This window comes from Schistocerca americana, chromosome 1 (genome assembly GCF_021461395.2).
Source record: "Schistocerca americana isolate TAMUIC-IGC-003095 chromosome 1, iqSchAmer2.1, whole genome shotgun sequence".
NCBI classification, from domain to species: domain Eukaryota; kingdom Metazoa; phylum Arthropoda; class Insecta; order Orthoptera; family Acrididae; genus Schistocerca; species Schistocerca americana.
Window position 1 is genome coordinate 449178696 of NC_060119.1, and position 26133 is coordinate 449204828.

Sequence of the window (26133 nt, forward strand, 5' to 3'; positions counted from 1 at the left end):
AGAAGAGAGAAAATAGGACTTTTACAGAGGTATATAAACAATTGTTTTTCCCTTTTCTAGTGGAATAGGAAAGGAAATTACTAGAAGTGGTGCTCGATATCCTCTGCCTACACAGTCGTGGATACATATGGGGGGATGTGCGACCCTCCCACTCCCACCCACCCCCCTTGTGGGGCTGCCGGCATTGCCACCTGCGATGTAATTAACCAATTTGCCAGGAAGAATAGGTGTGTAGAATTCATCTTTTAAGGAAGAGAACCACAATCGTAAATTTTTTATATCATAAGATGGCATTGTCTTGTATATGTGTATAATCAGTTTAAATAAAACTTTCTTAAGCTTTGCATGTGACTTGATTATTTTTTATTACACTAAAAGTAAAGGTAGCTCAAGATATCTTTAGCTCTACCCCCTTGAGGTTTTTCTGTATCCACCACTGAGCATATGTAGAATTAGCTATAGTTAATATGAAAGCTATATTTTTGGGAGGCTACAAGTTGAAATTCAGCATTGTTCTCTAAATTGATACACAACGAGAACTACAATACAAAAGAGCTAACAACTGGCACAGCAAGCAATGGGGATAATTTTTTTGGGGTGACAAAGGCATCATTCAATGAGATTTTCTGGAACATCAACAGGGGGCATTAATGAACTCACTTCAGATGCTTAGAAAACTCCCTTGGAGGAAGAGATGACACAAGAAGCTGAAAGTGATTAAAGTTCACCATGAGAAAAGTGAGACCTCACAACACTTTTGAAACAAATCAGCTGATCAGCAAATTAGTCTGGACTGTGGCTCTCCTATCCACCACAGAGGCAAGATCACATACCATGAACTTCTGTTTGGTATTTTTCAGGGACAAAAAAGTCAGTATAATAGCTTGAATTTTGTGTGTATGTTTGTGTGTCTGTCGACCTGCCAGCACTTACATCTTTGTTTTTATATATATATATATAAAAAAACAAAGATGATGTGACTTACCAAACGAAAGCGCTGGCACGTCGATAGACACACAAACATACACACAAAATTCTGCAGAGCAGAATTGAAGTCTTTCCGCTCCCGGGATTGGAATGACTCCTTACCCTCTCCCTTAATACCCAAATCCTTTCGTCTTTCCCTCTTTCCTGACCAGGCAACCGTTAGTTGCGAAAGCTAGAATTTTGTGTGTATGTTTGTGTCTCTATCGACGTGCCAGCGCTTTCGTTTGGTAAGTCACATCATCTTTGTTTTTAGATATATTTTTTTCCCCACATGGAATGTTTCCTTCTATTATATATATATATATATATATATATATATATATATATATATATCCACATGGGAAAAATATATCTAAAAACAAAGATGATGTGACTTACCAAACGAAAGTGCTGGCACGTCGATAGACACACAAACATACACACAAAATTCAAGCTTTCGCAACAAACTGTTGCCTCATCAGGAAAGAGGGATGGACGAAAGGATGTGGGTTTTAAGGGAGAGGGTAAGGAGTCATTCCAATCCCGGGAGCGGAAAGACTTACCTTAGGGGGAAAAAAGGACGGGTATACACTCGTGCGCACACACACACATGTCCATCCACACATATACCATTCATATGTCACTTTCATTTGTTAGCAACCTCACCTGTGGAAGCAATTTCATTTCCAGGAAAATATATGCAAGGCACAATTACAACCAATTCAGTATTGTGCAGGAAGCATTCTGGGAAGGAAGTCAGGCTTGAGTTGAACATACCACCAAGAACATTAGAGAGGGAGCAAAAGCTAGGAGTGGGTAAGCATGACAAAGGACCCCTGCCCCACAATATGTACCAGTGTACCCATTAGCAGTGAAGGACAAAATAAATGCTAATCAGTGCCTCTTGTATTCAGCAAATAGTTATCATGTGTGTCATATATGGTGTCACAGGAGTAATCACCAGTATTCAGGGATATAACAGGAATGATCATTCGAAGCAAAATAGTCTAGTAAATATGAGCTCTAAAATGAATACTTTAAGAAGCTATGAGCACTTCATCTCCAATACTGTGAAACAAATCTCTTCTACTGCAAGCTCTTTGCTTTCCATATTTTGAGAAGTGGTAGTATGTGCAAAAAAAAAGTCCAGTAAAAATGGGCTCTAAAATGTATACCTTAAGAGCTATGAGCACAACTTCATCTTCACTACTGTGAAACACATATCTTCTGCTGGACAAGTGCTTATAGCTCTCAATGTATACACTTTAGAGCTCATGTTTACCAGACTTTTTTATTTGAATGAGCATTCCTCCTCGGACACCCTATACACTCAATCTAGGCTTTTCCATCAATGCACTTTTGTTTTTAGATGATCATTTTGTAATTGAACTAATCATGCACCATAAACTTATCTTTTTCTTTGTAACAAAAGAAGGAATGAGAGGAAGAAGGAAAGATATTTAACTCTTTCATAAGAGATGCACTGTAATGATAATTCAACCGAAATTACAATATAAAGGTAATACACCTATCAAACATAAATGAGCTACTTTCCACTTGTCAGATGATTTTTAGTAAGATTTTGACTGCTTTCAACTGACTAAAATGTTTATTTCTTGGTTTTTCATATTTTTCAGATAAATTCATTTACAATTACTATTACAACATATCTTAAGGACAAATTAATTCACAAATCAATAACATTACATTATTTAAAACTTGATAATTTACATCATGAGCTTGATTGTGAACATAATGATAATGGCAAACACAGTTTGGTAAAGAAGGAGATCAACAATGTGCAACTGTTACATTACAAAATATTATTACAAAGGACTACTGAAGGCACTGAATTCTGTAAGTTGTTTCAACATGGACTGAAGAGAAAGTGAATGCTGTATGCAGTTGATATCAAATTCATTATCCACAGTCATGCAATTGGATTGGCCCATAATGATCAAATAAAATGTTTACATTACATACAAAGTCAAGAAAATTCTTTCAAAGTTCAAAAGTTTCATATTAATTTTTCAGAGTTAAGCTAGATGAAATTAAGGAAAGAATACCTACAACAACATTTTACGAAAATTTGAATCCATGTTAATCAGTGAGATGCAACTAGTCTGAACATAATTAGCAACAAAAGTTGCTATCTATTATGCATCTTGATTAAAATCCAATCCTGTATGATTGCTGTAGGAGATAGCAAAGCGAAACATGGTGCTGATTCACCAATGATAACTGACACACAGACATTATCCTTTCTGGTCAATTTTTTTAATACCGTGACAAAAATGTTCTGTGAATAACTTCATTCCTACAGCACATTTCTTAATCTCTCTACAGTCAAACACATTCATGACCTGAGAAGTATTTATGGATCCAAATCTGAAATTGTGTGAGTGCTGACTTCAAAAGAACTTTGTGTATTACAGTTTAATTAGAGGTACTCTAATCAAATTTTCAATTACATTAATTGGCAGACAAATTTACCATAATCAAAAAGTTACATTCTGTGGAGATTGTAAACAAGAAAATTACTGCAGACAGCTTGACAGAAAAGTTTAGATGATGTTGAGAACAGCTTTTGGGGCAACTGTTTTCAAGCTAGAAACTGGTGAGGAAAAGAACATTACAGCTTTCATCACCTGAATGATTGATGTACAAGTTCAATTCATTGCATACACCTTAATTTTGTGATTTTTTTCATTATTATTTAACATTTTCTATAAAAAGTTTGTGATCTGCCAACAAAACATTTTTCTCTTCAGTCTCGATGAAGATTTACATGAATATGTGATGAACGACCTGGGGCAGTGTAAAAGTGGCAATCAACATGTATTTCTTATTTTAAAAAGAAATATACTATCACAAATTATTGGCAGTGTTCAGTTATTATATACCATGTACACAATGTACTTACTTTCTAATTCATTCATTTTTCTGTATGAGAAACTACATACATTTTCTGCAATCACATTGATGTGCATTTATATTTTGCTTCACTTGGCTTCAGCATAAAAACCAACCCTTTTTTTTTATTTTGTTTTTAATGAACTCAGGTAGCCTCTTTCCCCCTACACCCATTTCTGGGAAAGGCTGTGCAATAAGATTATCTTTGACGGTATTGTGAATGTCTTCCTCCTACACTCTCACACAGCCTTTCCATTAGTTATAAATTCAACAGCACACAGTACTAGAGAAAATTATTAAGCATGAAGCTTGAAATACAAAGGCAGCAAGATTATACTGACGGACTTTCAAAAGTTGTTTTTCTGACATAAGTTTATTTAGAAAACATATTAGAGAGAACTTAAGTTAGGTCTGTAGTATCTTTTCCAATTAATAAATGATCAAAAAATAGTTGCTAATGTATCTGAATGAGTATCTATACACATCACAAGCAAATATCGAATGGTGTGTTCTAAACAGTACGAGTGTGAAATCAAATTTATAATACAAGCTTTGAGTTCTTGGACAAATGTGGTGTGTTTAAGGACCCAAAAATTCTGTAAAAGTGTAACTAGAATAAAAAGCACTGTACTACCTTAAATTTTTGCTGGTACCACAAACACAAAGCAAAGAGGTAGTTTCCTGTCATAAAAATAATGTCAAACATGTTATTGTGTAATAAAGGGAAAATGTAAAGCTGCAATTAATGGACCCAAGACGCAAAACTACCATGTAACTTAGATTCTCATGTGAGTATGAACCTAAAAAGAAATGTGAGTAAAAAAAAATACCAGGAAAATGATAATTTCTAAATATCCATTTACACAATGAGAGAAATTTAATTTGTGACACAGTACCACCAGACCCATAACCATGAGTTAGTTTAATAAAGTAACAATGAATTTAGTCTGTGGGGAGGGGGAGTGGACAAAACTAGCAGCTTCCCTTCCAAGAATATCTGCAAATTTGGGTATATACCCATTGTAAGTCAATATCTTTTTCTCTTGTATTAATTACTGTTATGCTTATCTGAGAAATGATTAAGTAAGTTTGCACAAACTGTAATTTACATTGGGTAATTATGGACAGTTTAGTGTACAAACAATGCAAATAGATATGACAATAAGGCACGAGAAAAAATCTGTGTACAAAATTTAATGAGTTGTCCTCCCTTCTGTTTCATAAATAGATTGCTTGTGTGTTCCTGATAATGTGAATGTGACTTGCACTGTGAATGTGCAGAACCCTATTAGTTGTAAGATACATACACAAGTATTTTACTCCCTGAAAAAGGTATTAGTACACATCCTTGATTTCTACTAATTATTTCACAATGTTAACCTAACTGAAGAGAACCATAGTAAAATTTATTTTTCACTTGTTTGCTAATAAGGCAATTTTGACACCATATATTTGTTCTTGTAATAATGATAGGTAAGCATTCATTCACATATATGATAACTGGTATTTCCAGTTGCACTCCAGCTGAAATACCAAGAAATCTGAACAATCCATTTCTTTTATGGCGACAATAGCCTTGCATTCCCTACTTATCAAAATTATTTCTCAAGAGTTATGATTGGTGTTTATGTTTCCCCTCCCTTCTTATTCTTAACTATTTTTGAATAAGTCAGAAGCTTAAATTTTATACTTGTTGATGTACTACATCCTTGGGTTGGTAAGTAATTTATGTAGGAAGGCAAACATTTTTTTTTATCAGTGAAGTATCTTTAAAAGTGATGGCTTCTGGTGCAGAAAAGCTTCTCTCTCTTAATACCACTGTCTATGAGGAGAACACAAGCTTAAAGTACCTAGAGAAGTAATGTCCCACCATGGAAAATCCAGTATGGAATGTAACAATATTACGAAAACGATAGTTGCTACTCATCATACAGCAGAGATGCTGAGTTGCAGATAGGCACAACAAACGGACCACCAACCTCAGCAGCCAGATACTGCTGTCATGTGTATGCGAGTTGTGTTTTTGTGTGTGTGTGTGTGTGTGTGTGTGTGTGTGTGTGTGTGTGTGTGTGTGTGGTTTTTTTATTTTTTCCCCCTCCTAATGAAGGCTTGTTGGCCGAAAGCTCATTTTCTGACAGTCTTTTTATGGTGCCTATCTGTGACTCAGCATGCCTTCTGTATGGTGAGTAGCAACTATCTTTTTCATAGTATTGTTAGGGAAATAATACGTAATTACACATGTCCATATGTGAAATAAAGTATACTTTAACTGAAGGGGGGAAAAGCTTTTCAAACCTCAGTTACAAATTCAAATTATGTAGATGGCTTTGATTTTCAGTACAATTATTTTTGGCAACAACTGTTGTTACTTTTTATATTACAATAAAACTCAGCTCCTTCCCAAGCTATGGTAATTATCTCTAACAAGGCTCTCATGGTTACAATAAAATAATAGTTTATGTAACATCCTGCAGTTGTTGCTGCAAAAATAACTCTCAAGTAATGCTGAACAGCCCAATAGTCTCTTACAAAACAGAATAATAATTGGCTTGAATTTTTAAAGTTTCTGTCAAAAAAGTAGGCTGCTCAAGGTTGCTCCTTACGTCTCCCCCCACTTTGACCCTGACACTGTAGTGTTGCCACGACAGGTGCCAGCAGGTCAGTCGTCACAATTCGCTACTTCCGTATATTTGGTTTTGCTTTTTTGTGAACTTATTCTGCTTTACAGACAGTTATAAAGAGTAACATTCTATGCATAGATTAGTTGGTAGTCCATATATTCTTAGTGTATGCCGGGACTGAATGTACATTAGAAAATGAACTAAATATGTAATGTTTAATTAAAGTTATTCAATTAACTTGCTTGTGATGAGGGAGCCAGAATGAACACTACTTTGCCCAAGTACAAAAGTTGACAGCAAAAGCTTGTGGAGTCACAGAAAGAACAGTGCAACATGTTAGTGATTAACTTCCTCAGAGGCTGTAGGTGTGAATGTTTTCTTCCATTCACCACATAAGGGATATAAACTGGAAAATAGATTTACTCGAATGGATGATTTTAATAAAAAAAAAGTATGCTGTTGGAATGTGTTAGAATACTACAATAGAGGATAGTATCCTAGGTCTAATGAAGTCCACGACTAATACAAAATTGAGTATAAGGGCTTGGGAACGTTCATTCTTCCCCTTCTAAATGACATTGGTTTTATGACCAGAAAATGTGAGGACGAACAAAAATTTCTTATGGAACAAAGGGATATTGCTACCTTGGGAAATACATTTTTGTGAACTATGCATTTATTGCATACAGAGGACAACAAGCCTTATCTGAATGAAACTTGGTTTTCGCAAACCCATAGGAAGAAATATGTCTGGCACCACTTCAAGGAAAATGGTGGCCCAAAAATATCTACAGGCACTTTTGTATAGTGAATATTGGTGTTTTGGGTGGGGAAGAGCTGCAAATGTAATCCCTACAGGTGGTAGGGAATATTTTTACGGGAAGCCATCACATCAAGAATCCTGGCAGTAATATGCAAGTACTTGTATACTGCCGTGACTGGAATATCTTGTTAGTAGGTGACACGAGACAAAAACTATTTTGGATTAAAAATAAGAGATGTATAGCATTTTTTTCAGAAATATCACTAACATTTGAAAATACCACTAACTGGCATTGCTGTAAGATGGTGAGATGACCTTGACCCACCTATTTTTGTGAGAATCATTATAACTCTTATTGCAGCTCGTAACACATTACAGAGTTAAAAGGAAGGAGACACACAGTATTAAGCTCAATGTTAACCAGAGAGGAAATGGCATTACAAGATTTTTACTTTATTACCTCTGGCTTTTTAACCAATGAATGCTGTTGAGGGTGAAAAATATGTGGTGCCCCATGAGTGAACTTGCTGAAATTTTCTCATCAATTCCTAAAAAACAAGCAATATACGTCTTCATGCCCTACATTCATTAACCCATGTAAATATATTATTCTCATACACGAAGTCAACAAGTATACTCTAATAGGTTTTGTTGACTTATGATTTTTAAAGAGATCTTGGCATCTATTGATTAGCTAACTCATTTTTACAATTTTTATGACGTGACACAACAGATACAAGGAACACATTACGGATGCAGACTGGCATGTCCAACCTTCTCACTTATTTATGCCACAATTTATAATGTACTGTGCAGTATTGTTCACTGACAATGTTAACACATTTTTCACAATAAAAATTTTTTTAAATGCACACAAAATTCAGTAACAATAATACACCCATTGTAGGGATTTGTTCTCCCTATAAATACAAAAGCTACTTTTTCCTTTTTCTTTTTTATCTTTCAAAATTTTTTAAGAATACCAGAGCCAGTACAAAACCTACAATATGCACAGGTTTTGACAAATTTAATCATATTGTAAACAATAAAATCAGCACATCAAATGATTACAGAAATAAGAACAAAAAGCTTATACACTGCCACACGTAGAGGCAAATTATTACCATAAAAAGAATGACAGATATATGTATAGGTATATATATCTATGAATATATGTATAAACAAAGTGCCTTGCACATCTGTGATATACCACGACATCTGTTTCAGTGGCTTGGCAACAAAAAAGTGAATATAGTTTGTGTATGTGTGTCTTTACATATACCTCTTTTCCACATCATATGCTTCTTTTAATTAAAATTATTAGCTGTGATCCATTCCAATACTGAACCAAAAGAACACACTCAAGATACAAACATAAGAGTCAACACTATAAGGGCATGTGTTAAAAACCAAATAACTTAGGATTATTACATTTCTATATCATAACTGTCAAAAATTGATTTTACTTTATCATCTACTGACAAAATATTCACAGCCTGCAAGACATTCTGAAGTTTACCGTAACTGTGGCTAGAGCTGTAATGGAATATTTTAACAGTTGTGACTCAAAATACATTAACCAAATAGTCACCAGAAGTGTAAAGAAATAAAAATTACATTTAGACAACTCTTTCACAGAGGATAAAGATCTCTAGGAAAATATTAACATAGTAAAATACACAACAATTATTAAAATATGTAATTAAACTCTGGAGAATAAGATAATCATGTCAATTCTTAAATAAATTACCTCAAAGGATGATTTACATTAGAAAATGAACGAGCCACTACAAGCTTCAGAGTAAAAGATCTAATACATTTTTTCATTTCACATACTGTTTGTCGAACTGCAATGGATGTTCCATTTTCATTTTTAATATTGTTATTACTTATCATAAATTATTTACATGAATCCTAAACTCAGTCTACAGAAACAAACAAAACATACCATTCTCATATAAAATAGAACATCCTATATATGCCACAAATAAAGGTCAAGTTGGTTTTGTGTGTTAAATAGATTTCTAAAAGTTTAACAAGCACTATGCAGTTTATGCAAATAAGCTACTGGCAGTGATAGCTAGTTCTTTTAAATCTGAATACTATACAACAAATCCTGTGCATATAAACAAATGCGTGGTAACTGCAAAGTAATTACACATTACTTCAGATTCTTTCAACAGCACACCATTAATCCAAAAACGAAATTCTTACTTCCTTTTGGCAGTGAAAGTCAGTCTTATCACAAAATCACAATTCAAATATTGCATCGCTTGAGTCAACACGTGTCTTAAAAGGAAGAAAGTAGATCATTACCAATGATCCAATACACAAAATTGTGTAATAATTAATGCCCTGTGACTTTAACTCCAGAAACTACCATAAAATATTTTTCACTTTCATATTTTGTTATCAAATTACAGCTTTACATAGTCTCTTAATTTTTAAGAAGCTCATCACATAACTGTTGATTGCAGCACTAAATTTGTTGGACATTAATACACTGTCAAAAATTTAGTATCAATTGCCCTGTAACTTCTTAGGCAGGTGTTATACTGTCTTCCTAAATAAGCAATTCTCATAATTGCTTCAAGTAACGTTCTCGTTATTTATTTACACTTGAATTGCTTGTGACCTGATACTCAGGTTTTTCACATTCCACAATGTCCTAATAAATAGAAACTGTACAAATATATTTATCCACTGTTCAAAACATGAGGATAAAACATGAGATCACCCGTTTGACATTCATAGAAATGTTTCGATGTACATCCACAAATTACTTCCCCTATTTACAAGATGCACATAAACATGCAGCAGGCAGATTGTCACTAGTACATATCCTACTGCCTTTCTTTCAACATGAGGTCAGTCTATGCAGCACATCACTTTATTTCCTTTTTGTCTTGATCTACAGTTGTGAGTCTTCGTAAAATTACTTTATATTTGTATTAAAATATAACTCTGAATTCTGCATTTCACTCTTTTCATAAAAAAAGGCTTTATATATAATGTGAAATGTTTCACTTGTAGAAATATATCTTCCACTCCCCAGTAATGGAGATCATGCATAGTGAGGATTCAACACAAATTTTGCAGCTTAAGCTCATTGTTCCAAGCTTGCTGCAGCAGACCATTACCTACTTGCTAATGCTAGCATTTGTAGTCATCATGATGGTAGGCTCAATTGATTTGATGGGCTTTTCTGAAAAAACAAAAATTGTTTGTGTTACACACCTAATTAACATATTATATCACAAAGTGCATATAATTAAAAAGTTGTGGAGGGAGAGGGACAGGGATCAACAACTGCCACACAGACTTTTATGAGCTATTGGCCTTATTGATTTTAATCTTTTCTGCAGTACATCACTCTTACTTTTCAAACGTCACAGAAGCTCTTCTGGATACCTTGCTGCCTTAGCACCAGTACACTTTTTACTTCAGGTGCACTAGTCCAGCAGGTACTATTGTGGGTTACAGGTAGTTTGTTACCTAAATGAAATTTCTTTTATTGTATGAGTATACTGATAAGAGTACTTTAGGTAGCGAAGTGCTACTGACACTCTTAGAGACTGTAAGGATTATGTATAATGATTATGGAACACTGTCACTGTTTGTAAATTGATCTAAATATGCGTGGACCATATCTACTTTACATTCTATATTTTTAAACTAAATGAGAATATACATAAAACTGTGAATACTTGCATAATATCATCAGATAATGCCCCCCTATCAATAGTGAAACTAAAGAATTGGGGAAAATACAATTGATATTATGCTAAATAGTCTGGCAAGTTAGGAATGATATAAAACAGTTACATTTTAAATTTTATGTTTTATAACAACTGTCTTTTTTCTTAATAATTAAGGAAAAAACAGGTCGCTACTTACTGTAAAGAAGACACATCAAGTTGCAGACAGGCACAATTTAAAGACACTCAGATACAGCCTCCAGTCACAGCCTTCATCAGTAAACACACACACACACACACACACACACACACACACACACACACACACACACACGAGACTGACGACTCCAGCATCTCGGGCTGGAATCCATTCTGGCCCCAGATACTGGAGTTGGCAGTCTCGCGCGCGCGCGCGTGTGTGTGTGTGTGTGTGTGTGTGTGTGTGTGTGTGTGTGTGTGTACTGACAAAGGCTAGGGCTGAAAGCTACATGTGAGTGTCGTTTAATCACGACTGTCTGCAACTAGATGTGTCTTTTTTACGGTAAGTAGCACTCTGTCTTTCCCTACATCGTTAATACTCCTACCTGGAGTTTTCATTGTTTGATCTGTCTTATTCTTAATAATTAATTACTTCCAAAAGCATTATGTCACACTGAATAGTGTAAAAAAGAATCAACGAGCTATGTTACAATTTAGGACTTTGTCCAGGATATTTCAAACAATCAACAGAGGCAGAACATGTTACATGGTCCTGTGTTTGTAAGCTTCAAATTTATAATTAAGTGCAACAGAATGGAAACGTGTAAAAAAAAGAGGCTTCTTAATCTGCAAATAAATCTGTTATTTATCTCTTAAGAAAGCTGTTACTATAATGAAGTAGCAAAAAGGTCACCAGGTGAAATACTTGCTACAGTCCTTGGATTGGGGGAGTGACAGGAAGATGGGGAAGCGGGCACTACCACACAGGTTGTCATGTGCTCTCCAGTGGATAGATGGGAGGAGGCCAGGACTGCAAACCGAGAAATCAATAGCCAAATATGTGCCATGTGTGCCACACTGAAATGTGTGGGGGCACCTGTATTTAAGAGGCAGAGGTCGAGTTGTGATAGCAAATTTTCCACCTCCCTACCTCGGCCAGTAAGCACAGTGGCACCCCACAAGGGGTTATGCGCGTTAAAATCTCCCAAAAATAGGAAAGGTTTACGGAGTTGATCAATCAGTGCAGTCAATATGTTCAGGTGTGCTGCAACATCTGGAGGTGTAGACAGGTATTTCCTGTGTCGTCCTTATCCTTCAAGAGAGGTTTGAACGGGCACGGGTTCACTACATAGTAAGTTCAGGACATAGACACAAACTCCACCTGACACTCTATTATAGTCACTACAGTTCCTGTAATATCCCTTATAGCCACAGAAGGTAGAGGTCTGCAATACCTGGAACTATGTTTCCTGGAGGGCAATGCAGAAAGCAGGTGTAAAGCTTAACAGTTGCTGTAGCTCAGCCAGGTGGTGGAAAAAACCGCCGCAATTCCACTGGAAGATTACGTGATTGTGAGACTTGGAAGACATGAAACACTCAATGCTGCCAACAGATGAGTGTCTGTGCGATCAACATCCATTGTGTCCGAGAACACAGTGAGATCTAGGTCCTCAGTGGACACCAGAATCTCCACCTCATCGTCAGACACACAGCTTGTGGGTAGTGGTGGTGTGGGTGCCACCGCAGTGCCTTGCTTCTTGGTGGACTTTTTCTTTTTTGGTTTCTGTCGCTGCTCCTTAGGTTTTTCTGACTGCGAGGGCTTCACTGATTCTGTCTCAGTGACTGAGGAGGACCATGAAGCCCTACGACCGACTACCCATGGTTGCTTCGGCCACTGGCGGGTGTCGACTTTACCACTGATAGGAACATGGGAAGGGAGTGACCCAAGGGATTCCTTCCTGGCAAGAGGAGCTGAAGAAGGCTTACGCTTCTCCGGCTGAGTGGGAACTGACACCCCCGATGGTTGGGGGCGGGGGGGGGTTTCCTGAAGTAGGTTGTGCAGGAGCAACAGGGAGGGAAGTGCCCACCACCATCAATGGGGCAGGTGGAGTCTGACGGCTCTGAGAGCTAACTGTATGCGGCAGAATGGAAGATGGTAGAACCGTTGTCATAGCGGCAGCCTAGGTTGACGTCATATGCACAGGATGTAGCCTCTCATATTTTCTCTTAGCCTCAGTGTAGGTCAGTCAGTCCAGGGTCTTTTATTCCATTGTTTTTCTTTCTTCTGGAGAATCCTGGCAGTCTGGCGAGCAAGGCGAATGGTGCTCTCCACAGCTGACACAGATGGGAGGCAGGGCACAGGAAATATTGGGATGTGAAGGGCGTCCACAATCCTGACAGGTGATGCTGGAAGTACAGCGGGAAGACATATGGCCGAACTTCCAGCACTGAAAGCACTGCACTGGGAGAGGAATATATGGCTTTACATCACAGCGGTAGACCATCACCTTTACGTTCTGGGGTAATGTGTCACCCTCAAAGGCCCAGACAATGGCACTGGTGGCAACCTGATTATCCCTCGACCCCGGTGAAGGCACCAGACGAAATGGACACCTCACCCTGTAAATTGGCATGCACCTCATCGTCCGACTGCAGAATAAGGTCCATGTAAAACATGATAACCTGGACCATATTTAACCTCTTACGGGGCGTGATGGAAACAGAAACATCTCCCAGCTTGTCACACGTGAGTAGTGCCTGTGACTGGGCAGAGGATGCTGGTTTGATCAAGACCAACCCTGACCGCATTTTGGACAAGCCCCCCATCCCCCCAAACTTGTTCTCTAAATGCTCCAAAGGAAACCTGAGGTTTCATTGACAAGAAAGATTCCCCATCAACTCTTGTACATACAAGGTACCGGGTTGAATAAGCTTCGCTGCCATCCTTAGCCTGGCGTTCCTCCCATAGTGTGGCCAGGAAGGGAGGCGGAGGGGGGGAATGATTTGGGGTCATATTTCTTAGCATTGAAGTTAGACCTTGACTGCTTAGAGAATGTTGGTGTTTGACCACCAGCAAGAGATGATGTACTACACTTTATGGTGGGTCATCCACCCTGATGCCACCCACTCCGACCAGGGACTCTCCCCATGGGCGCCACTCAGCCACAGCAAAGGCCACCTGGCAGGATGGCCATTGCCAGGAGACCCAATGCCCCAGGGCGACAGGCAACTACTCCTCGGCATACATGGGGAAGTAACGGTGCAGGCATGACCTGTGTGGTCAGGGGGCTACAACCAACAGGGTACATGGTGGCCCCACCACAATGGACTGGCTCCCATGCTGGATATCAGGCACAAATGAGCTGAGAAGTCCATTATCGTCGACAGCGGAGAAAGCGATACTGCACAGAGGACGGAGGAAAACGAGCCCAGGAGGGTGACCTTGCCCAACAGCTGGAGAATGAGCGGAAGTGTGGATCCACGTCGACGAAGGATGTGAGAGGTCTCGGCGCATGATGGACACTTTGCACCATATAAGGCATCCTGCTCCAATTGGCTCACTCTTCGGGAAAATTTTGAAAAATGGAGGTCAGACCCTACAAGGGACGATCACATAAAGGCCGAAACGTGTGAGACTCCTTTTAGTCGCCTCTTACGATAGGCAAGAATACCTTGGCCTATTCTAACCCCTGGACCCATAGGGGGTAGGGGGGTGGATGTGAATGGAGAGAGGGAGATTTGGGGGGGGGGGGGGAGGGAGGGAGGGAGGGAGAGAGAAAGAGGGGGGGGGGAGTCACTCAGAAGATAGACAGAGAGGGGGGAAGGAGGGAGCAATGGACAAAGAGGGGGAATGAAGGAGATTAGCACGGAAGGGGAAAGGGAAAGATGGGCGGGTGCAATGGCAGAGGGTGGCAAACAAAGAGTGTGGGAGATGAGAATAGGAAGGAGATGATAAGACAGAGAAATGGAAACTGTTAGTTGGAGGGTGTGGGGCAGTAGGTTAATAAACACTATGTGATCAAAAGTACCCGTACATTTGCAAAAACATATGTTTTTCATATTAGGTGCATTGTGCTGCCACCTACTGTGAGGTACTGCAAATTAGCGACCTCAGTAGTCATTAGACATCATGAGAGAGCAGAACTGGGCGCTCCGTGGAACACATGGACTTTGAACATGGTCAGGTGATTGGGTGTCACTTGTGTCATACGTCTGTACGTGAGATTTCCACACACCTAAACATCCCTAGGTCCACTGTTTCCAATGTGATAGTGAAGTGAAAATGTAAAAAGACATGTACAGCACAAAAGTGTACAGGCTGACCTCATCTGTTGACTGACAGAGACTGCTGACAGTTGAAGAGGGTTGTAATGTGTAATAGGCAGACATCTATCCAGATTATTACACAGGAATTCCAAACTGCATCAGGATCCACTGCAAGTACTATGACAGTTAGGCAGGAGGTGTGAAAACTTGGATTTCATGGTGAAGAGGCTGCTCATAAGCAACACATCACCCCGGTAAATGCGAAACAATGCCTCGCTTGGTATAACGAGCATAAACATTAGACGACTAAACAGTGGAAAAACTTCGTGTGGAGTGTTGAATCACAGTACACAATGTGGCGATCCGATGGCAGGGTGTGGGTATGGCGAATGCCCGGTGAACATAATTTGCCAGTGTGTGTAGTGCCAACAGTATAATTCGGAGGTGGTGGTGGTGTTATGGTGTGGTCGTGTTTTTCAAGAAGGGGGCTTGCAGCCCTTGTTGTTTTGCGAGGCACTATTATAGCACAGACCTAATTTGATGTTTTAAGCATCTTCTTGCTTCCCACAGTTGAAGAGCAATTCGGGGATGGCGATTGCATCTTTCAACAGGATTGAGCAGCCTGTGGCGGAGTGGTTACAATAACATCCCTTTAATGGACTAGCCTGCAGAGAGTCCTGACCTGAATCCTACAGAACACCTTTGGGATGTTTTGGAATGCCGACTTTGTGCCACGCCTCACCGACCAACATCGATACCTTGCCTCAGTACACTTCTCCATGAAGAATGGGCTGCCACTCAACCAAGAAACCTTCCAGCACCTGATTGAACATAGGCCTGTGAGAGTGGAAGCTGTCATCATCGCTAAGGGTGGGCCAACACCATATTGAATTCCAGCATTACCGATGGAGTGTGCCACGAACTTGTAAGTCACTCTCAGCCAGGCGTCTGGATACTTTTGGTCACATAGATTGAGGCTGAGATGGAGGTCAACACCCAAGAAGGTGGCACACTGGGTAGAGAAGGACCAGATGAAGTGGAAGGGAAGGAAGAGTTGAGGTTACTCAGTTGTTTTGTCATAGCAGTATAGTTAGTATCTTAACACATATATCACCAGAATAACGTAGACCCATATTGTTTGTTCATTCACACAAAAATTCAATACCCACTGGAATGATGTGTATTTTGAGGCAAAAAGGGAAAGGAGAAGAGAGGCAAGGAGGAGGGAGGAAGGTAGAGAAAGAGAAAGAGAGAGAAAGAGAGAGAGAGAGAGAGAGAGAGAGAGAGAGAGAGCGAGAGAGAGAGAGAGAGAGAGAGGCAGGGTGATGGACTGCAAGTGGGTGGCTAGTGGCTCAGAGAGAGGCAGTCAGTTCAAAACTCCCAACACCCAGCCTGCTTCAGGATCATTGACGATATCTTCATGATCTGGGCTCAGGGCTAAGATGCCCTACCCACATTCCTTCACAACCTCAGCACCTTCTATCCCATCCATTTCACCTGGTCTATTCATTGCACCACATCCCCTGCACAATGATCTCCATGTCTCCGATGGCTCTGCTCACACCTCTGTCCACATTAAAACAACTAACACAAATAGTACCTGCATTTAGACATCTGTCATCCTTTCCACACCAAATATTCCTCTCATACAGCCTTGTGGACAACTTACCTGAGTCCCCTACCCAGTACGCTGAAGGCCTCATGACAGCCTTCACAGGCAGGCGGTACCCACCAAACCTAGAACCTAGTTCACAAACAGATTTTGCATGTCATATCCTCACAACCCCCCCCCCCCCCCCGCCCCCTCAAGATTCAGCTACACCTGTCATCCTTTCCACACCAAATATTCCTCTCATACAGCCTTGTGGACAACTTACCTGAGTCCCCTACCCAGTACGCTGAAGGCCTCATGACAGCCTTCACAGGCAGGCGGTACCCACCAAACCTAGAACCTAGTTCACAAACAGATTTTGCATGTCATATCCTCACAACCCCCCCCCCCCCTCAAGATTCAGCTACACCCCTTGTCATCCAATATCATCCTGGACTGGACCATATCCTTCACCAGGACTCTGATTATCTCTCATCCTGCTCTGAAATGAGCAACATTCTACCTAAGATTCCTCCTACCCCTCGTTAAGTGGTGTTCCAAGCCCATCCAACCTACACAACATCCGAGTCCATACCTACGCCCACCCATTCTCAAACCCTTTCTGCAGTGATTATATCCCTGTGGCAGACTAAGGTGCACGACATGACCCAATCCTACTCAAGTCCCAACACAGGCATATCCTACCTCATCAGAGGATGGGCCACCTGTGAAAGTAGCCACATCATATACCAACTCTGCTGCAAACAGTCTACAGCTTTTTATGTCAGCAAGACTATCAAGCAGCTATCCACTAGGATGTTTGGCCACTGCCAAACTTTTCCCACGCACAAAGTTGACCATCTGGTGACACAATATGCAGCTGAGCACAACATGCTGAGTTCCAATGGCTACATCACAACCCGCACCATTTGGATCCTTCCCTGCACCATCAGCTTCTCTGTACTATGCAGATGGGAGTTACTTTTGTAACACACCCTCTGCTCCCATCTCGGGTAACCCACTGTTTCTGCTACCTCCACCTAACAGTTTCCCCTTACTCTGGCCTGTTACCCCCTCCCTTTTCACATCCCCACATCATTTTCGGCGCGTGACACACCCCACTGGTCCCTACAATCATGCATGACATGCCTAGCCCATATTCCTGCCACCCTCCGTCCTGCACTCCTAGCCAGCAAACTGACTGCCTTCCACCAAGCTGCTAGTGACCCATCCCCATTCCCTCTCCCTGCCTCCCTCCTCCTCCACCCAGCCCACCCAACGCTACTCCCACCAACAACCAGTCCACCTGCCAAGAAAAAAAAACATTGGCACTGTTAGTCCATCCAGCCCCTTTTAAGGGCAGAGCTGTGTCTGTCTGTGTGTGTGTGTGTGTGTGTGTGTGTGTGTGTGTGTGTGTGTGTGTGTGTGTGTGTGTTTTTGTTTTACTCTAGCTTATCAAAGGACAGCTGTGAAAGGCAGCAAGTTTTCTTTCTTTTGTGCATTCCTACCGACTACAGAACACTTCCATTTTTTGGTGACTAGGCTCATTTCATACAAAAGTATTTACATTCTACAAGAACTTTTCTGCACCGTTAATCAGTGACAGAACAGAAAAACCAGAAGCTGTTGGAGGCTATATGTGTCAAGAGAAAATGGCTGAAGATCAAGCAGAAGAATGAAAATTAGGATTTATCATCACACCAATCATAATGTTAAAGATGGGACAGAAACTTGAATAAAACAAGAATGGGAAGGAAATTGATTGCGTTCTTGAAAGGAACAGTTCTGGGACTAATTTTTATCAGCTAAGAAAAACTACTGTAAACTGAATATGAAAGGTCATACAGGGATTGAAATCCCTCATTCTCTGAAATACAATTCTCCCAACTTAAGTATTGCTCCAGTCACAGATAACAAAGGAAAAAAGAAGGTGCAATGTAACCCATCCACTGCTCTTCAGCACATCTATTTTGAAATAATATTTACAACCCTGAAGAATTGACTTACTGGATCATGTAATGTGAAATGATCGAACACTTCCATTAGTTCTTCCATGCTATATTCTTCGAGACACACAAACCCTTCCAAACTTGGTGCCTGCTTTCTGGCACAGTCCATACAATGAACAACATGCCTTTTTTCTTGTTCTCTGATGAAGAGGATGTTGAAAACTTCAATCTGAAACACAGATTATTTCAATCAAAATATTTCTCATTTGGGAGGAACACTGTGCAGACACCGTCTTTTGATACTATTCATAGAACAGTAAACAAATCTAGTATTTCATATGTGCTGCTAATTTTGCAAGTGAATATTGCACCCTACATCTAATTACTGCAAATTAGTTACAAACAACTCATTCTACAAATAAGCTGTCTCTGAAACAAACAACCAAACTGTCTTTTTACTGTTTTGCAGGCACAGTTTGCATATAGTTTTAATACTTATCTTACCTCACACTGTCCACAGTAATGAGATGCTTCATTCTTTCCTCGACCATGGAATCTCACTTCTACACCTTTTGACTTCACAAATTCTAATATCATAGCACATTGGCGTAATGTCCTTAGCAAACAATTTCTGCAAACAAACAAAAATATCACTCATATTTATAAGGTATAACAAAATGTTACATGGATTTCAGATAGTGTGAAAACAAAGAAAATATTCCATGTCTTTCCACTTCTTTGACCACTGGTGAAGAACACTGTGTTCACTATGAAGCACTTGACATTTCCTATATTTTCCACAAATTCTTGCTACTGATTTCCATGCTTCTACATTTGATACAGAATGGTCAAAGGGATGAGGATTTTGTATCATGATCTGTTTCTACTCTCTATAATATTTTGATGGATTTATCCTTTAGTGCCTACTAGGGTAGTAAATGACAGACAGTGACTTGAACTAGAAACATCCTAACTTTAATATTAGCTGCATTAAAAATTAGCTCTTCAAATACAATTCTCAATGTGATATACAGCATATATTAAGTGCATCATTAAATATCTTACATTCTTAGTGACTGGACAATCAATTGTTGTTTTACATTCAATAAGTTTTTTCAGTCAAATGAAACAACAGAATGAAACTAGTCTCTGCAGCCATGTTAGCTATATGAATGTTTTCACTCAGCCTCCATGTCCGAGTGGTTTCATTCAATATGTGATAAATGACAAACACAAGATTCTGACAGTTATGGCAGTTATATGGATGTTTTCACTCAGTCTCTGTGTTTGGGTAATTTCATTTACATACTTTTATAGCATTTTTGATTATACATTAACCACAACGTATACGATTTCAAGGAGATACATTTTCAAAAATGAAGCATTTTCAAAATTTATGTATTTATTTACCTAAATATGACTTTTTTCGTACTTCTGGCAATAAATATGAGTTTTTGGTTGGTTTTAAAAGTTTAATAACTGGCAGTAAATCATAAATTTTTGTTTAAATAAATAAACAATTACTTTTGTGTTTACTGAAGCGTCTCTGTCTCTCTCTTCCTACTGATTTGCATCCATCACTGACAATTATGTTTTGGTAAATGAAGTGGTGAATAGGATGCATGTAAGATACATTTTTTAATTGTTTTGTGTTTTCAAGCACATACTGTCACTTGTTGAACTACTTTTTGGCAAGAAATATTTGTAAAAATTCATTAATTTTCTTTTAATCTGTATGATTAACAGTTTCATAAAATGAATTATTCTTGCAGACACAGTATATCACACTGGATTTATCTTGAGGATCACTTTTTTCCCAGTCAAGTGATTTCTTTCATTACCATGTCACTGAGCACTTCAGCATACTGATCCAGATGCAAAGTTCATCATAAAGAAAACACTGATTCATAAACATGGACAAAAAACTGAACTAAATGCTACTTGTTGGCACTCAATAGAAAGCAATTATCGGAAAGGCAATAACATTGATGACAGGGAACAACAGAGTGCAGTGAACAATAATAATGAAACAATGGCAAAAAATATCAATTGTTTCTGTTTAGAGCTGATAGCAATGGACAGCATTGACAGTTTTTGTTCAGTTGCTCCTAGACACTGGTTTGATTCAAAGGAATGACAGCATAATTCGACAAATATGTAAAACTACAGTTCCACTAACCTCATACACCGTGTGATCAAAAGTATCCAGACACCTGCCTGAAAATGACTTACAAGTTCATGGCACCCTCCATCGGTACTGCTAGAAGTCAATACAGTGTTGGCCCTCCCTTAGCCTTGATGACAGGTTCCACTCTCACTCTCACTCTCACTCCACTTAGGTGTTTGAAGGTTTCTTGTGGAATGGTAGCCCACTGCACTGAGGAGAGGTATTGACTCAGTGAGGCCTGGCACGAAGTCGGCATTCCAAAACATCCCAAAGATGTTCTGTAGAATTCAGGTCAGGACTCTGTGCAGGCCAGTCCATTACGGGGATGTTAATGTTGTGTAAACACTCTGCCACAGGCCGTGCATTATGAACAGATGCTCGATCATATTGAAAGATGCAACCACTATCCCCGAATTGCTCTTCCACAGTGGGAAGCAAGAAGGTTCTTAAAACATCAGTGTAGGCCTGTGCTGTGATACTGCGATGCAAAACAACAAGGGGTGCAAGACCCCTCCTTGGAAAACATGACCACACCGTGGCACTACCACCTCTGAATTTTACTGTTGGCACTACACACGCTGGCAGATGATGTTCGCCGGGCATTCGACTTATCCACACCTTGCCATCGCATCATCACATTGTGTACTGTGATTGGTCACTCCACACAACATTTTTACACTGTCCAATCATCTATTGTTTACGCTCCTTACACCAAGCGAGGCATCGTTTGGCATTTACCGGCATGATGTGTGGCTTATGAGCAGCCGCTCGACCATGAAATCCAAGTTTTCTCACCTCCCACAGTACTTGCAGTGGATCCTGATGCAGTATGGAATTCCTGTCTGATGGTCTGGAAAGATGTCTGTCTATTACACATTACGACCCTCTTCCACTGTCGACAGTCTCTGTCAGTCAACAGACAAGGTCGGCCTGTACGCTTTTGTACTGTACATGTCCCTTCATGTTTCCACTTCACTATCACATCGGAAACAGTGGACCTAGGGATGTTTAGGAGTGTGGAAATCTTGTGTACAGATGTATGACACAGGTGACACCCAATCACCTGACCACGTCCAAAGTCAATGAGTTCTGCAGAGTGCCCCATTTTACTCTCTCATGATGTCTAATGACTACTGAGGTCGTTGATATGGAGTACCTGGCAGTAGGTGGCAGCACAATGCATCCAATATGAAAAAAAAATATGTTTTTGGGGGTGTCCAGATACTTTTGAACACATAGTCTACTATCACCGTTCTTCATAATATCTCTGTTTACGGAAGGAAATCATTTAAAATAATATACATATAGACTACTTTTGCTACATTATGGGATTTCCCACTGCATCTTGCAAGTAGATATGCTTTAAAGGAAAATTTGGGAGAGAAAATATTGTGCTGGGAACATGTTACTGGAAAATCAGATATGATTTTATCCAGTATGGCTACACAATATGAAGGCATTTTTGGAAATATCACTGAAGAAGAAAAATGTAACCCGTCACATTTTTTTAATAAATAATTTATTTCACAATAACTAGTTTTGGGCCTATGCCCACTGTCAGATGACAACAAGGATTTATTGTACAAATTTCAAATTTATGTCCTGCAATATAACAGAATATCTGTGATTTTATCATTTAAAAAAGCTTTTCACTATATGCAAGGTCTGCATATTTTACTTCTCAGTATATAAGTTTTATTTTATACATTACAATATGAAGATCTGCTTCACTGATGTGTGACATACTGAACCATGAGTTAGACTCAGGGCAATGTGGCAGACAGACAAATGTGTTCAATTCTGCTATGTTTACACCTGCATACATCATCTTAGCGACTTGGTTGGCTGTACCAAAGAACACAATGGCACAGTGATGAAATATGTCTACAAATATTATGTTGTTTTCTTTATAATGTGAATATTCTTATTCTTTGCCCAACTCTGTTAAGATTAATAATGGAAAATCCACACTGGAATACCATTGTGAGTAGTACTGATTGCTACTCATTGCATAGAGGAGGCACTGAGCAGCAGATAGCTGCATTTGAAAGCAGATTGCTGGTTATTTTTGCTATCTGATGAAATTTCTTCATCCAATCAAAACTCTCTCTCTCTCTCTCTCTCTCTCTCTCTCTCTCTCTCTCTCTCTCCCTCTCTGCCAGTGTCATCTCTGGACACTGTGAGTAGTGATCTCGGATGGTGTGGGTGGTGAGGGTCCAGAAGAACTGTTGGGTAGATGGTGGGAGGGGGGGGGGGGTCTAGAAGAACTATGGGGCAGAGAGGGGAGGAACAGTAGGGTAGGGTGGAGGAAGATGCTGTATGCTGCCCATGGGTGTGACAGCTAAATGAAAAAACTGGAAATATGTTGATTAGTTTCTTCCAGACACTACAGGCAGTAGAGGGTAAATGGTGTCATCAAGCAAGTGGCTGCTGGAAGCCTACACAACTGTCCAATGAGATCTGTACAAAATGGCTGGTTTTATTGTGTCATTCTGTAGTGTAGTCTGCAGTTTTGGCTGTTTTTACAGTATTTCTCAATTCAAGATTTCTCATTTCATATCTGTATACTGCAAATTATATTTGATTATATCTTTGCTAAAACAGGATTTTTACACTTAAATTACGTAACTTTCAGCATGGAACAGGAGAAAACTCCTGCTGAAAAAAAGTCCTCATTCAAAACTGAAATAAGATATTTAGCTTACAGAATTTTAACTACATATAAATGAAATGTATTACCTTCTATCACAAATTAAGCTGCGTGGTGTTTGTTTGTTTATGTAAATAGGTGTGATGTGATTTAAAAGTTGTTCTAGTGAATGTAATCAAGAATTTGTATTTTTAGAGTCTTCAACACAAAAGCTGACACAGAAACACTCCCACTAATTCTTGGGCTGTTCATCTGGATATCGCACAGCTTCAACAGAGAAAGTTAATAACAAACACTTCTACAGGTTTCCCAGACAACCTCAAGAGTTGCTTCTAAATTGGAAAAAAAATATGTTTGTGAGCTGTCACCTGATGTGAACTATGCTACTATTTTTGTTTGTGAGGAACATTTTTCCAAAAAAGACTTTATTCATAAACCAGATGTATCCTGAACATGCATGTGTTTCGAAAATGTCCGACAGATGTTCTTTATGTAGGTACTAATTTCAGAAGTGGACTAGGTGAAATTGGTGTTAATGTACTACCAAGCACAACATGTGCAGTGGCAAGTGTTCATTATACAGCTGTTAATACCGGAAGTGAAACTGCTGTTAATGAATTATCAAGCACTAGTTTGCTGAACAGAGTAATTCTTTGAGTGATACACTTTTTAAATTTTTTGTTTCCTCTCAAAATGAATCTACAGGTGGTGAGCACACATTCTTATCCAAAACATCTTTTAATGACGAAAGTGGGGTTTTGGGTAAGGGAGGTTTCAAAAGCAGACTTTAGTCCCATAAAATTAAAAAATGTACAAGATTCATGTGAATACTTTAACAAGGATATCAAAACTTAAAGCAAAGCTACATAATGGGAAATATGAATTAAAAACATTTACAGATTTAAGTGACAGCAGTACTTTCTCCTTCATATAAAACTATTTAAATTTCACAGACATGCAATTAACATACATTGACCAATCAGAAAATGCTAGGTGATGGACATCTGAGAGCAGGGTATTTGCTCTGTCCTTACACAAGCAAAGCCCTTGGCTATACAAATATTTGTCAGTTCAATTTCCCCTTTCTTCTGCCAGGCATCTAAAACTCCCATGATCTGCTGTACATTTTGAGCTGGGCTGGAATCCTGCAGTAATGAATGTAACACAAGCAGAAGTAGAAGCAGTGAACAACAATGATAAATATTGTGCTTTGTTCGATAATATGTCTTTGGAGGGAGAGAGAGTTGTATTATGACGCAAAGAAGCAACTAATTTCAGGTTTTCTGGATGTAGGACTTTAGGAAGGTAAAATCTGTATGCAAACTACACATTAATATTTGTGGTCAGAGGCATACATAAACACTGGAAGCAGGTTGCCACACATAACTTCATCAGAACTCTGCTTCAAGTACTACTTTATAGAAGTCCTCATTATCTATGTCACAAGGCAACTGCGAGAAACAGAGCTGATGATAGTTTGCACAGTTTGTGACCAGGCTTCAACCAAGCAGAGAGCACTGAAGGAACTGCACAATGAGAAATTTACTGAATTCAGTTCATTTCGCTTTTTAGTCAGTGATGAACTTATTTGCAGTGATTTATGATGTCCCACAACTATTAAAGAATACTATAAATGTACTCCAAATAAATAAAATACAATTTGGGTATCATGCCAAAACTGCAGAGGAATCATTTTGATATTAAGGATTCTTTTACTAAAAATGTAAGTTAAGGCAGCTGCAGCCAAGCTTAGTCACAAGTGGCTGCAGTTATTGAGAACTATGTAGCATTTAATATTTTACCTGCAGAAGCAATATACACTGCAGAATTTGTTGAAAAGGTATAGTGCTTGTTCGATTCACTAAACAGCTTCCATTATTATCCACAAGATGGCACCTCTTATCAGTTTGCCATTTCTCTAGTCACCACATATTGAAATATGGTATAATGCATTATAGGAAATGAAAAAGTGGAAAGTTGGAGTTAGGAACAGGGAGAGATAGGACAAAAATTTTAAGTTTGTGGCAAACTATAATAAGATCACTGATGTTCTTTTGGAACTGATGAAAACAATTGGCTTTAATTATTGAAGCATGAGGGCTTTCAGTCAAGACCTGCTGGAGAATGTTTTGTTATTGTGTGAGGCAGATTGGTGTTGCAAACCCTAACCCAACCCGCTTTCAGTTCAAAGCAGCACTGAAAACAGTTATAATAAATAACATGTCCCTACCCACAAATTCACTAGGCATTAGTGTAGGATGGGTCAGAGGGGCTATGAGAAGAAAGTATGTGTTTTACTGAGTGTTCCCACATGTGCAGTTCAGAAAAGCTGGTGTTGGTGGGATGGATCCAAATGGTACGGGCTGTAATGCATTCACTTAAGTCACAAAATTATGAAAAGGGTAGTTGCTACTCACCATACAGCAGAAATGCCGAGTTCCAAATAGGCACAACAGAAAGACTGTCAGAATGTGAACTTTCAGCCAACAAGGCCTTCCGAACTTCCAGCATGTGAGGGTAGTTTGGGTCAGCAATTTCTGTTAATCAATAGAACAGAAAACTAGTCCACG

At 39.1% G+C, this 26133-nt stretch overlaps 1 protein-coding gene across 1 annotated transcript in view; it reads right to left on the reverse strand.

The window, feature by feature from the left end:
- Positions 1 to 5967: 5967 nt before the first annotated feature.
- LOC124603116 (histone demethylase UTY) overlaps positions 5968 to 26133 on the reverse strand; it is a 215403-nt gene continuing 195237 nt past the window's right edge. Inside the window, exons 19-21 of the mRNA XM_047136372.1 lie at positions 19251 to 19377; positions 18805 to 18975; positions 5968 to 10468 (exon numbers count right to left, since the gene is read on the reverse strand). Of these exons, the coding sequence (XP_046992328.1) occupies positions 10433 to 10468; positions 18805 to 18975; positions 19251 to 19377 (334 nt within the window). The 3' untranslated portion in view covers positions 5968 to 10432. The remainder of the gene's footprint in view (positions 10469 to 18804; positions 18976 to 19250; positions 19378 to 26133) is intronic.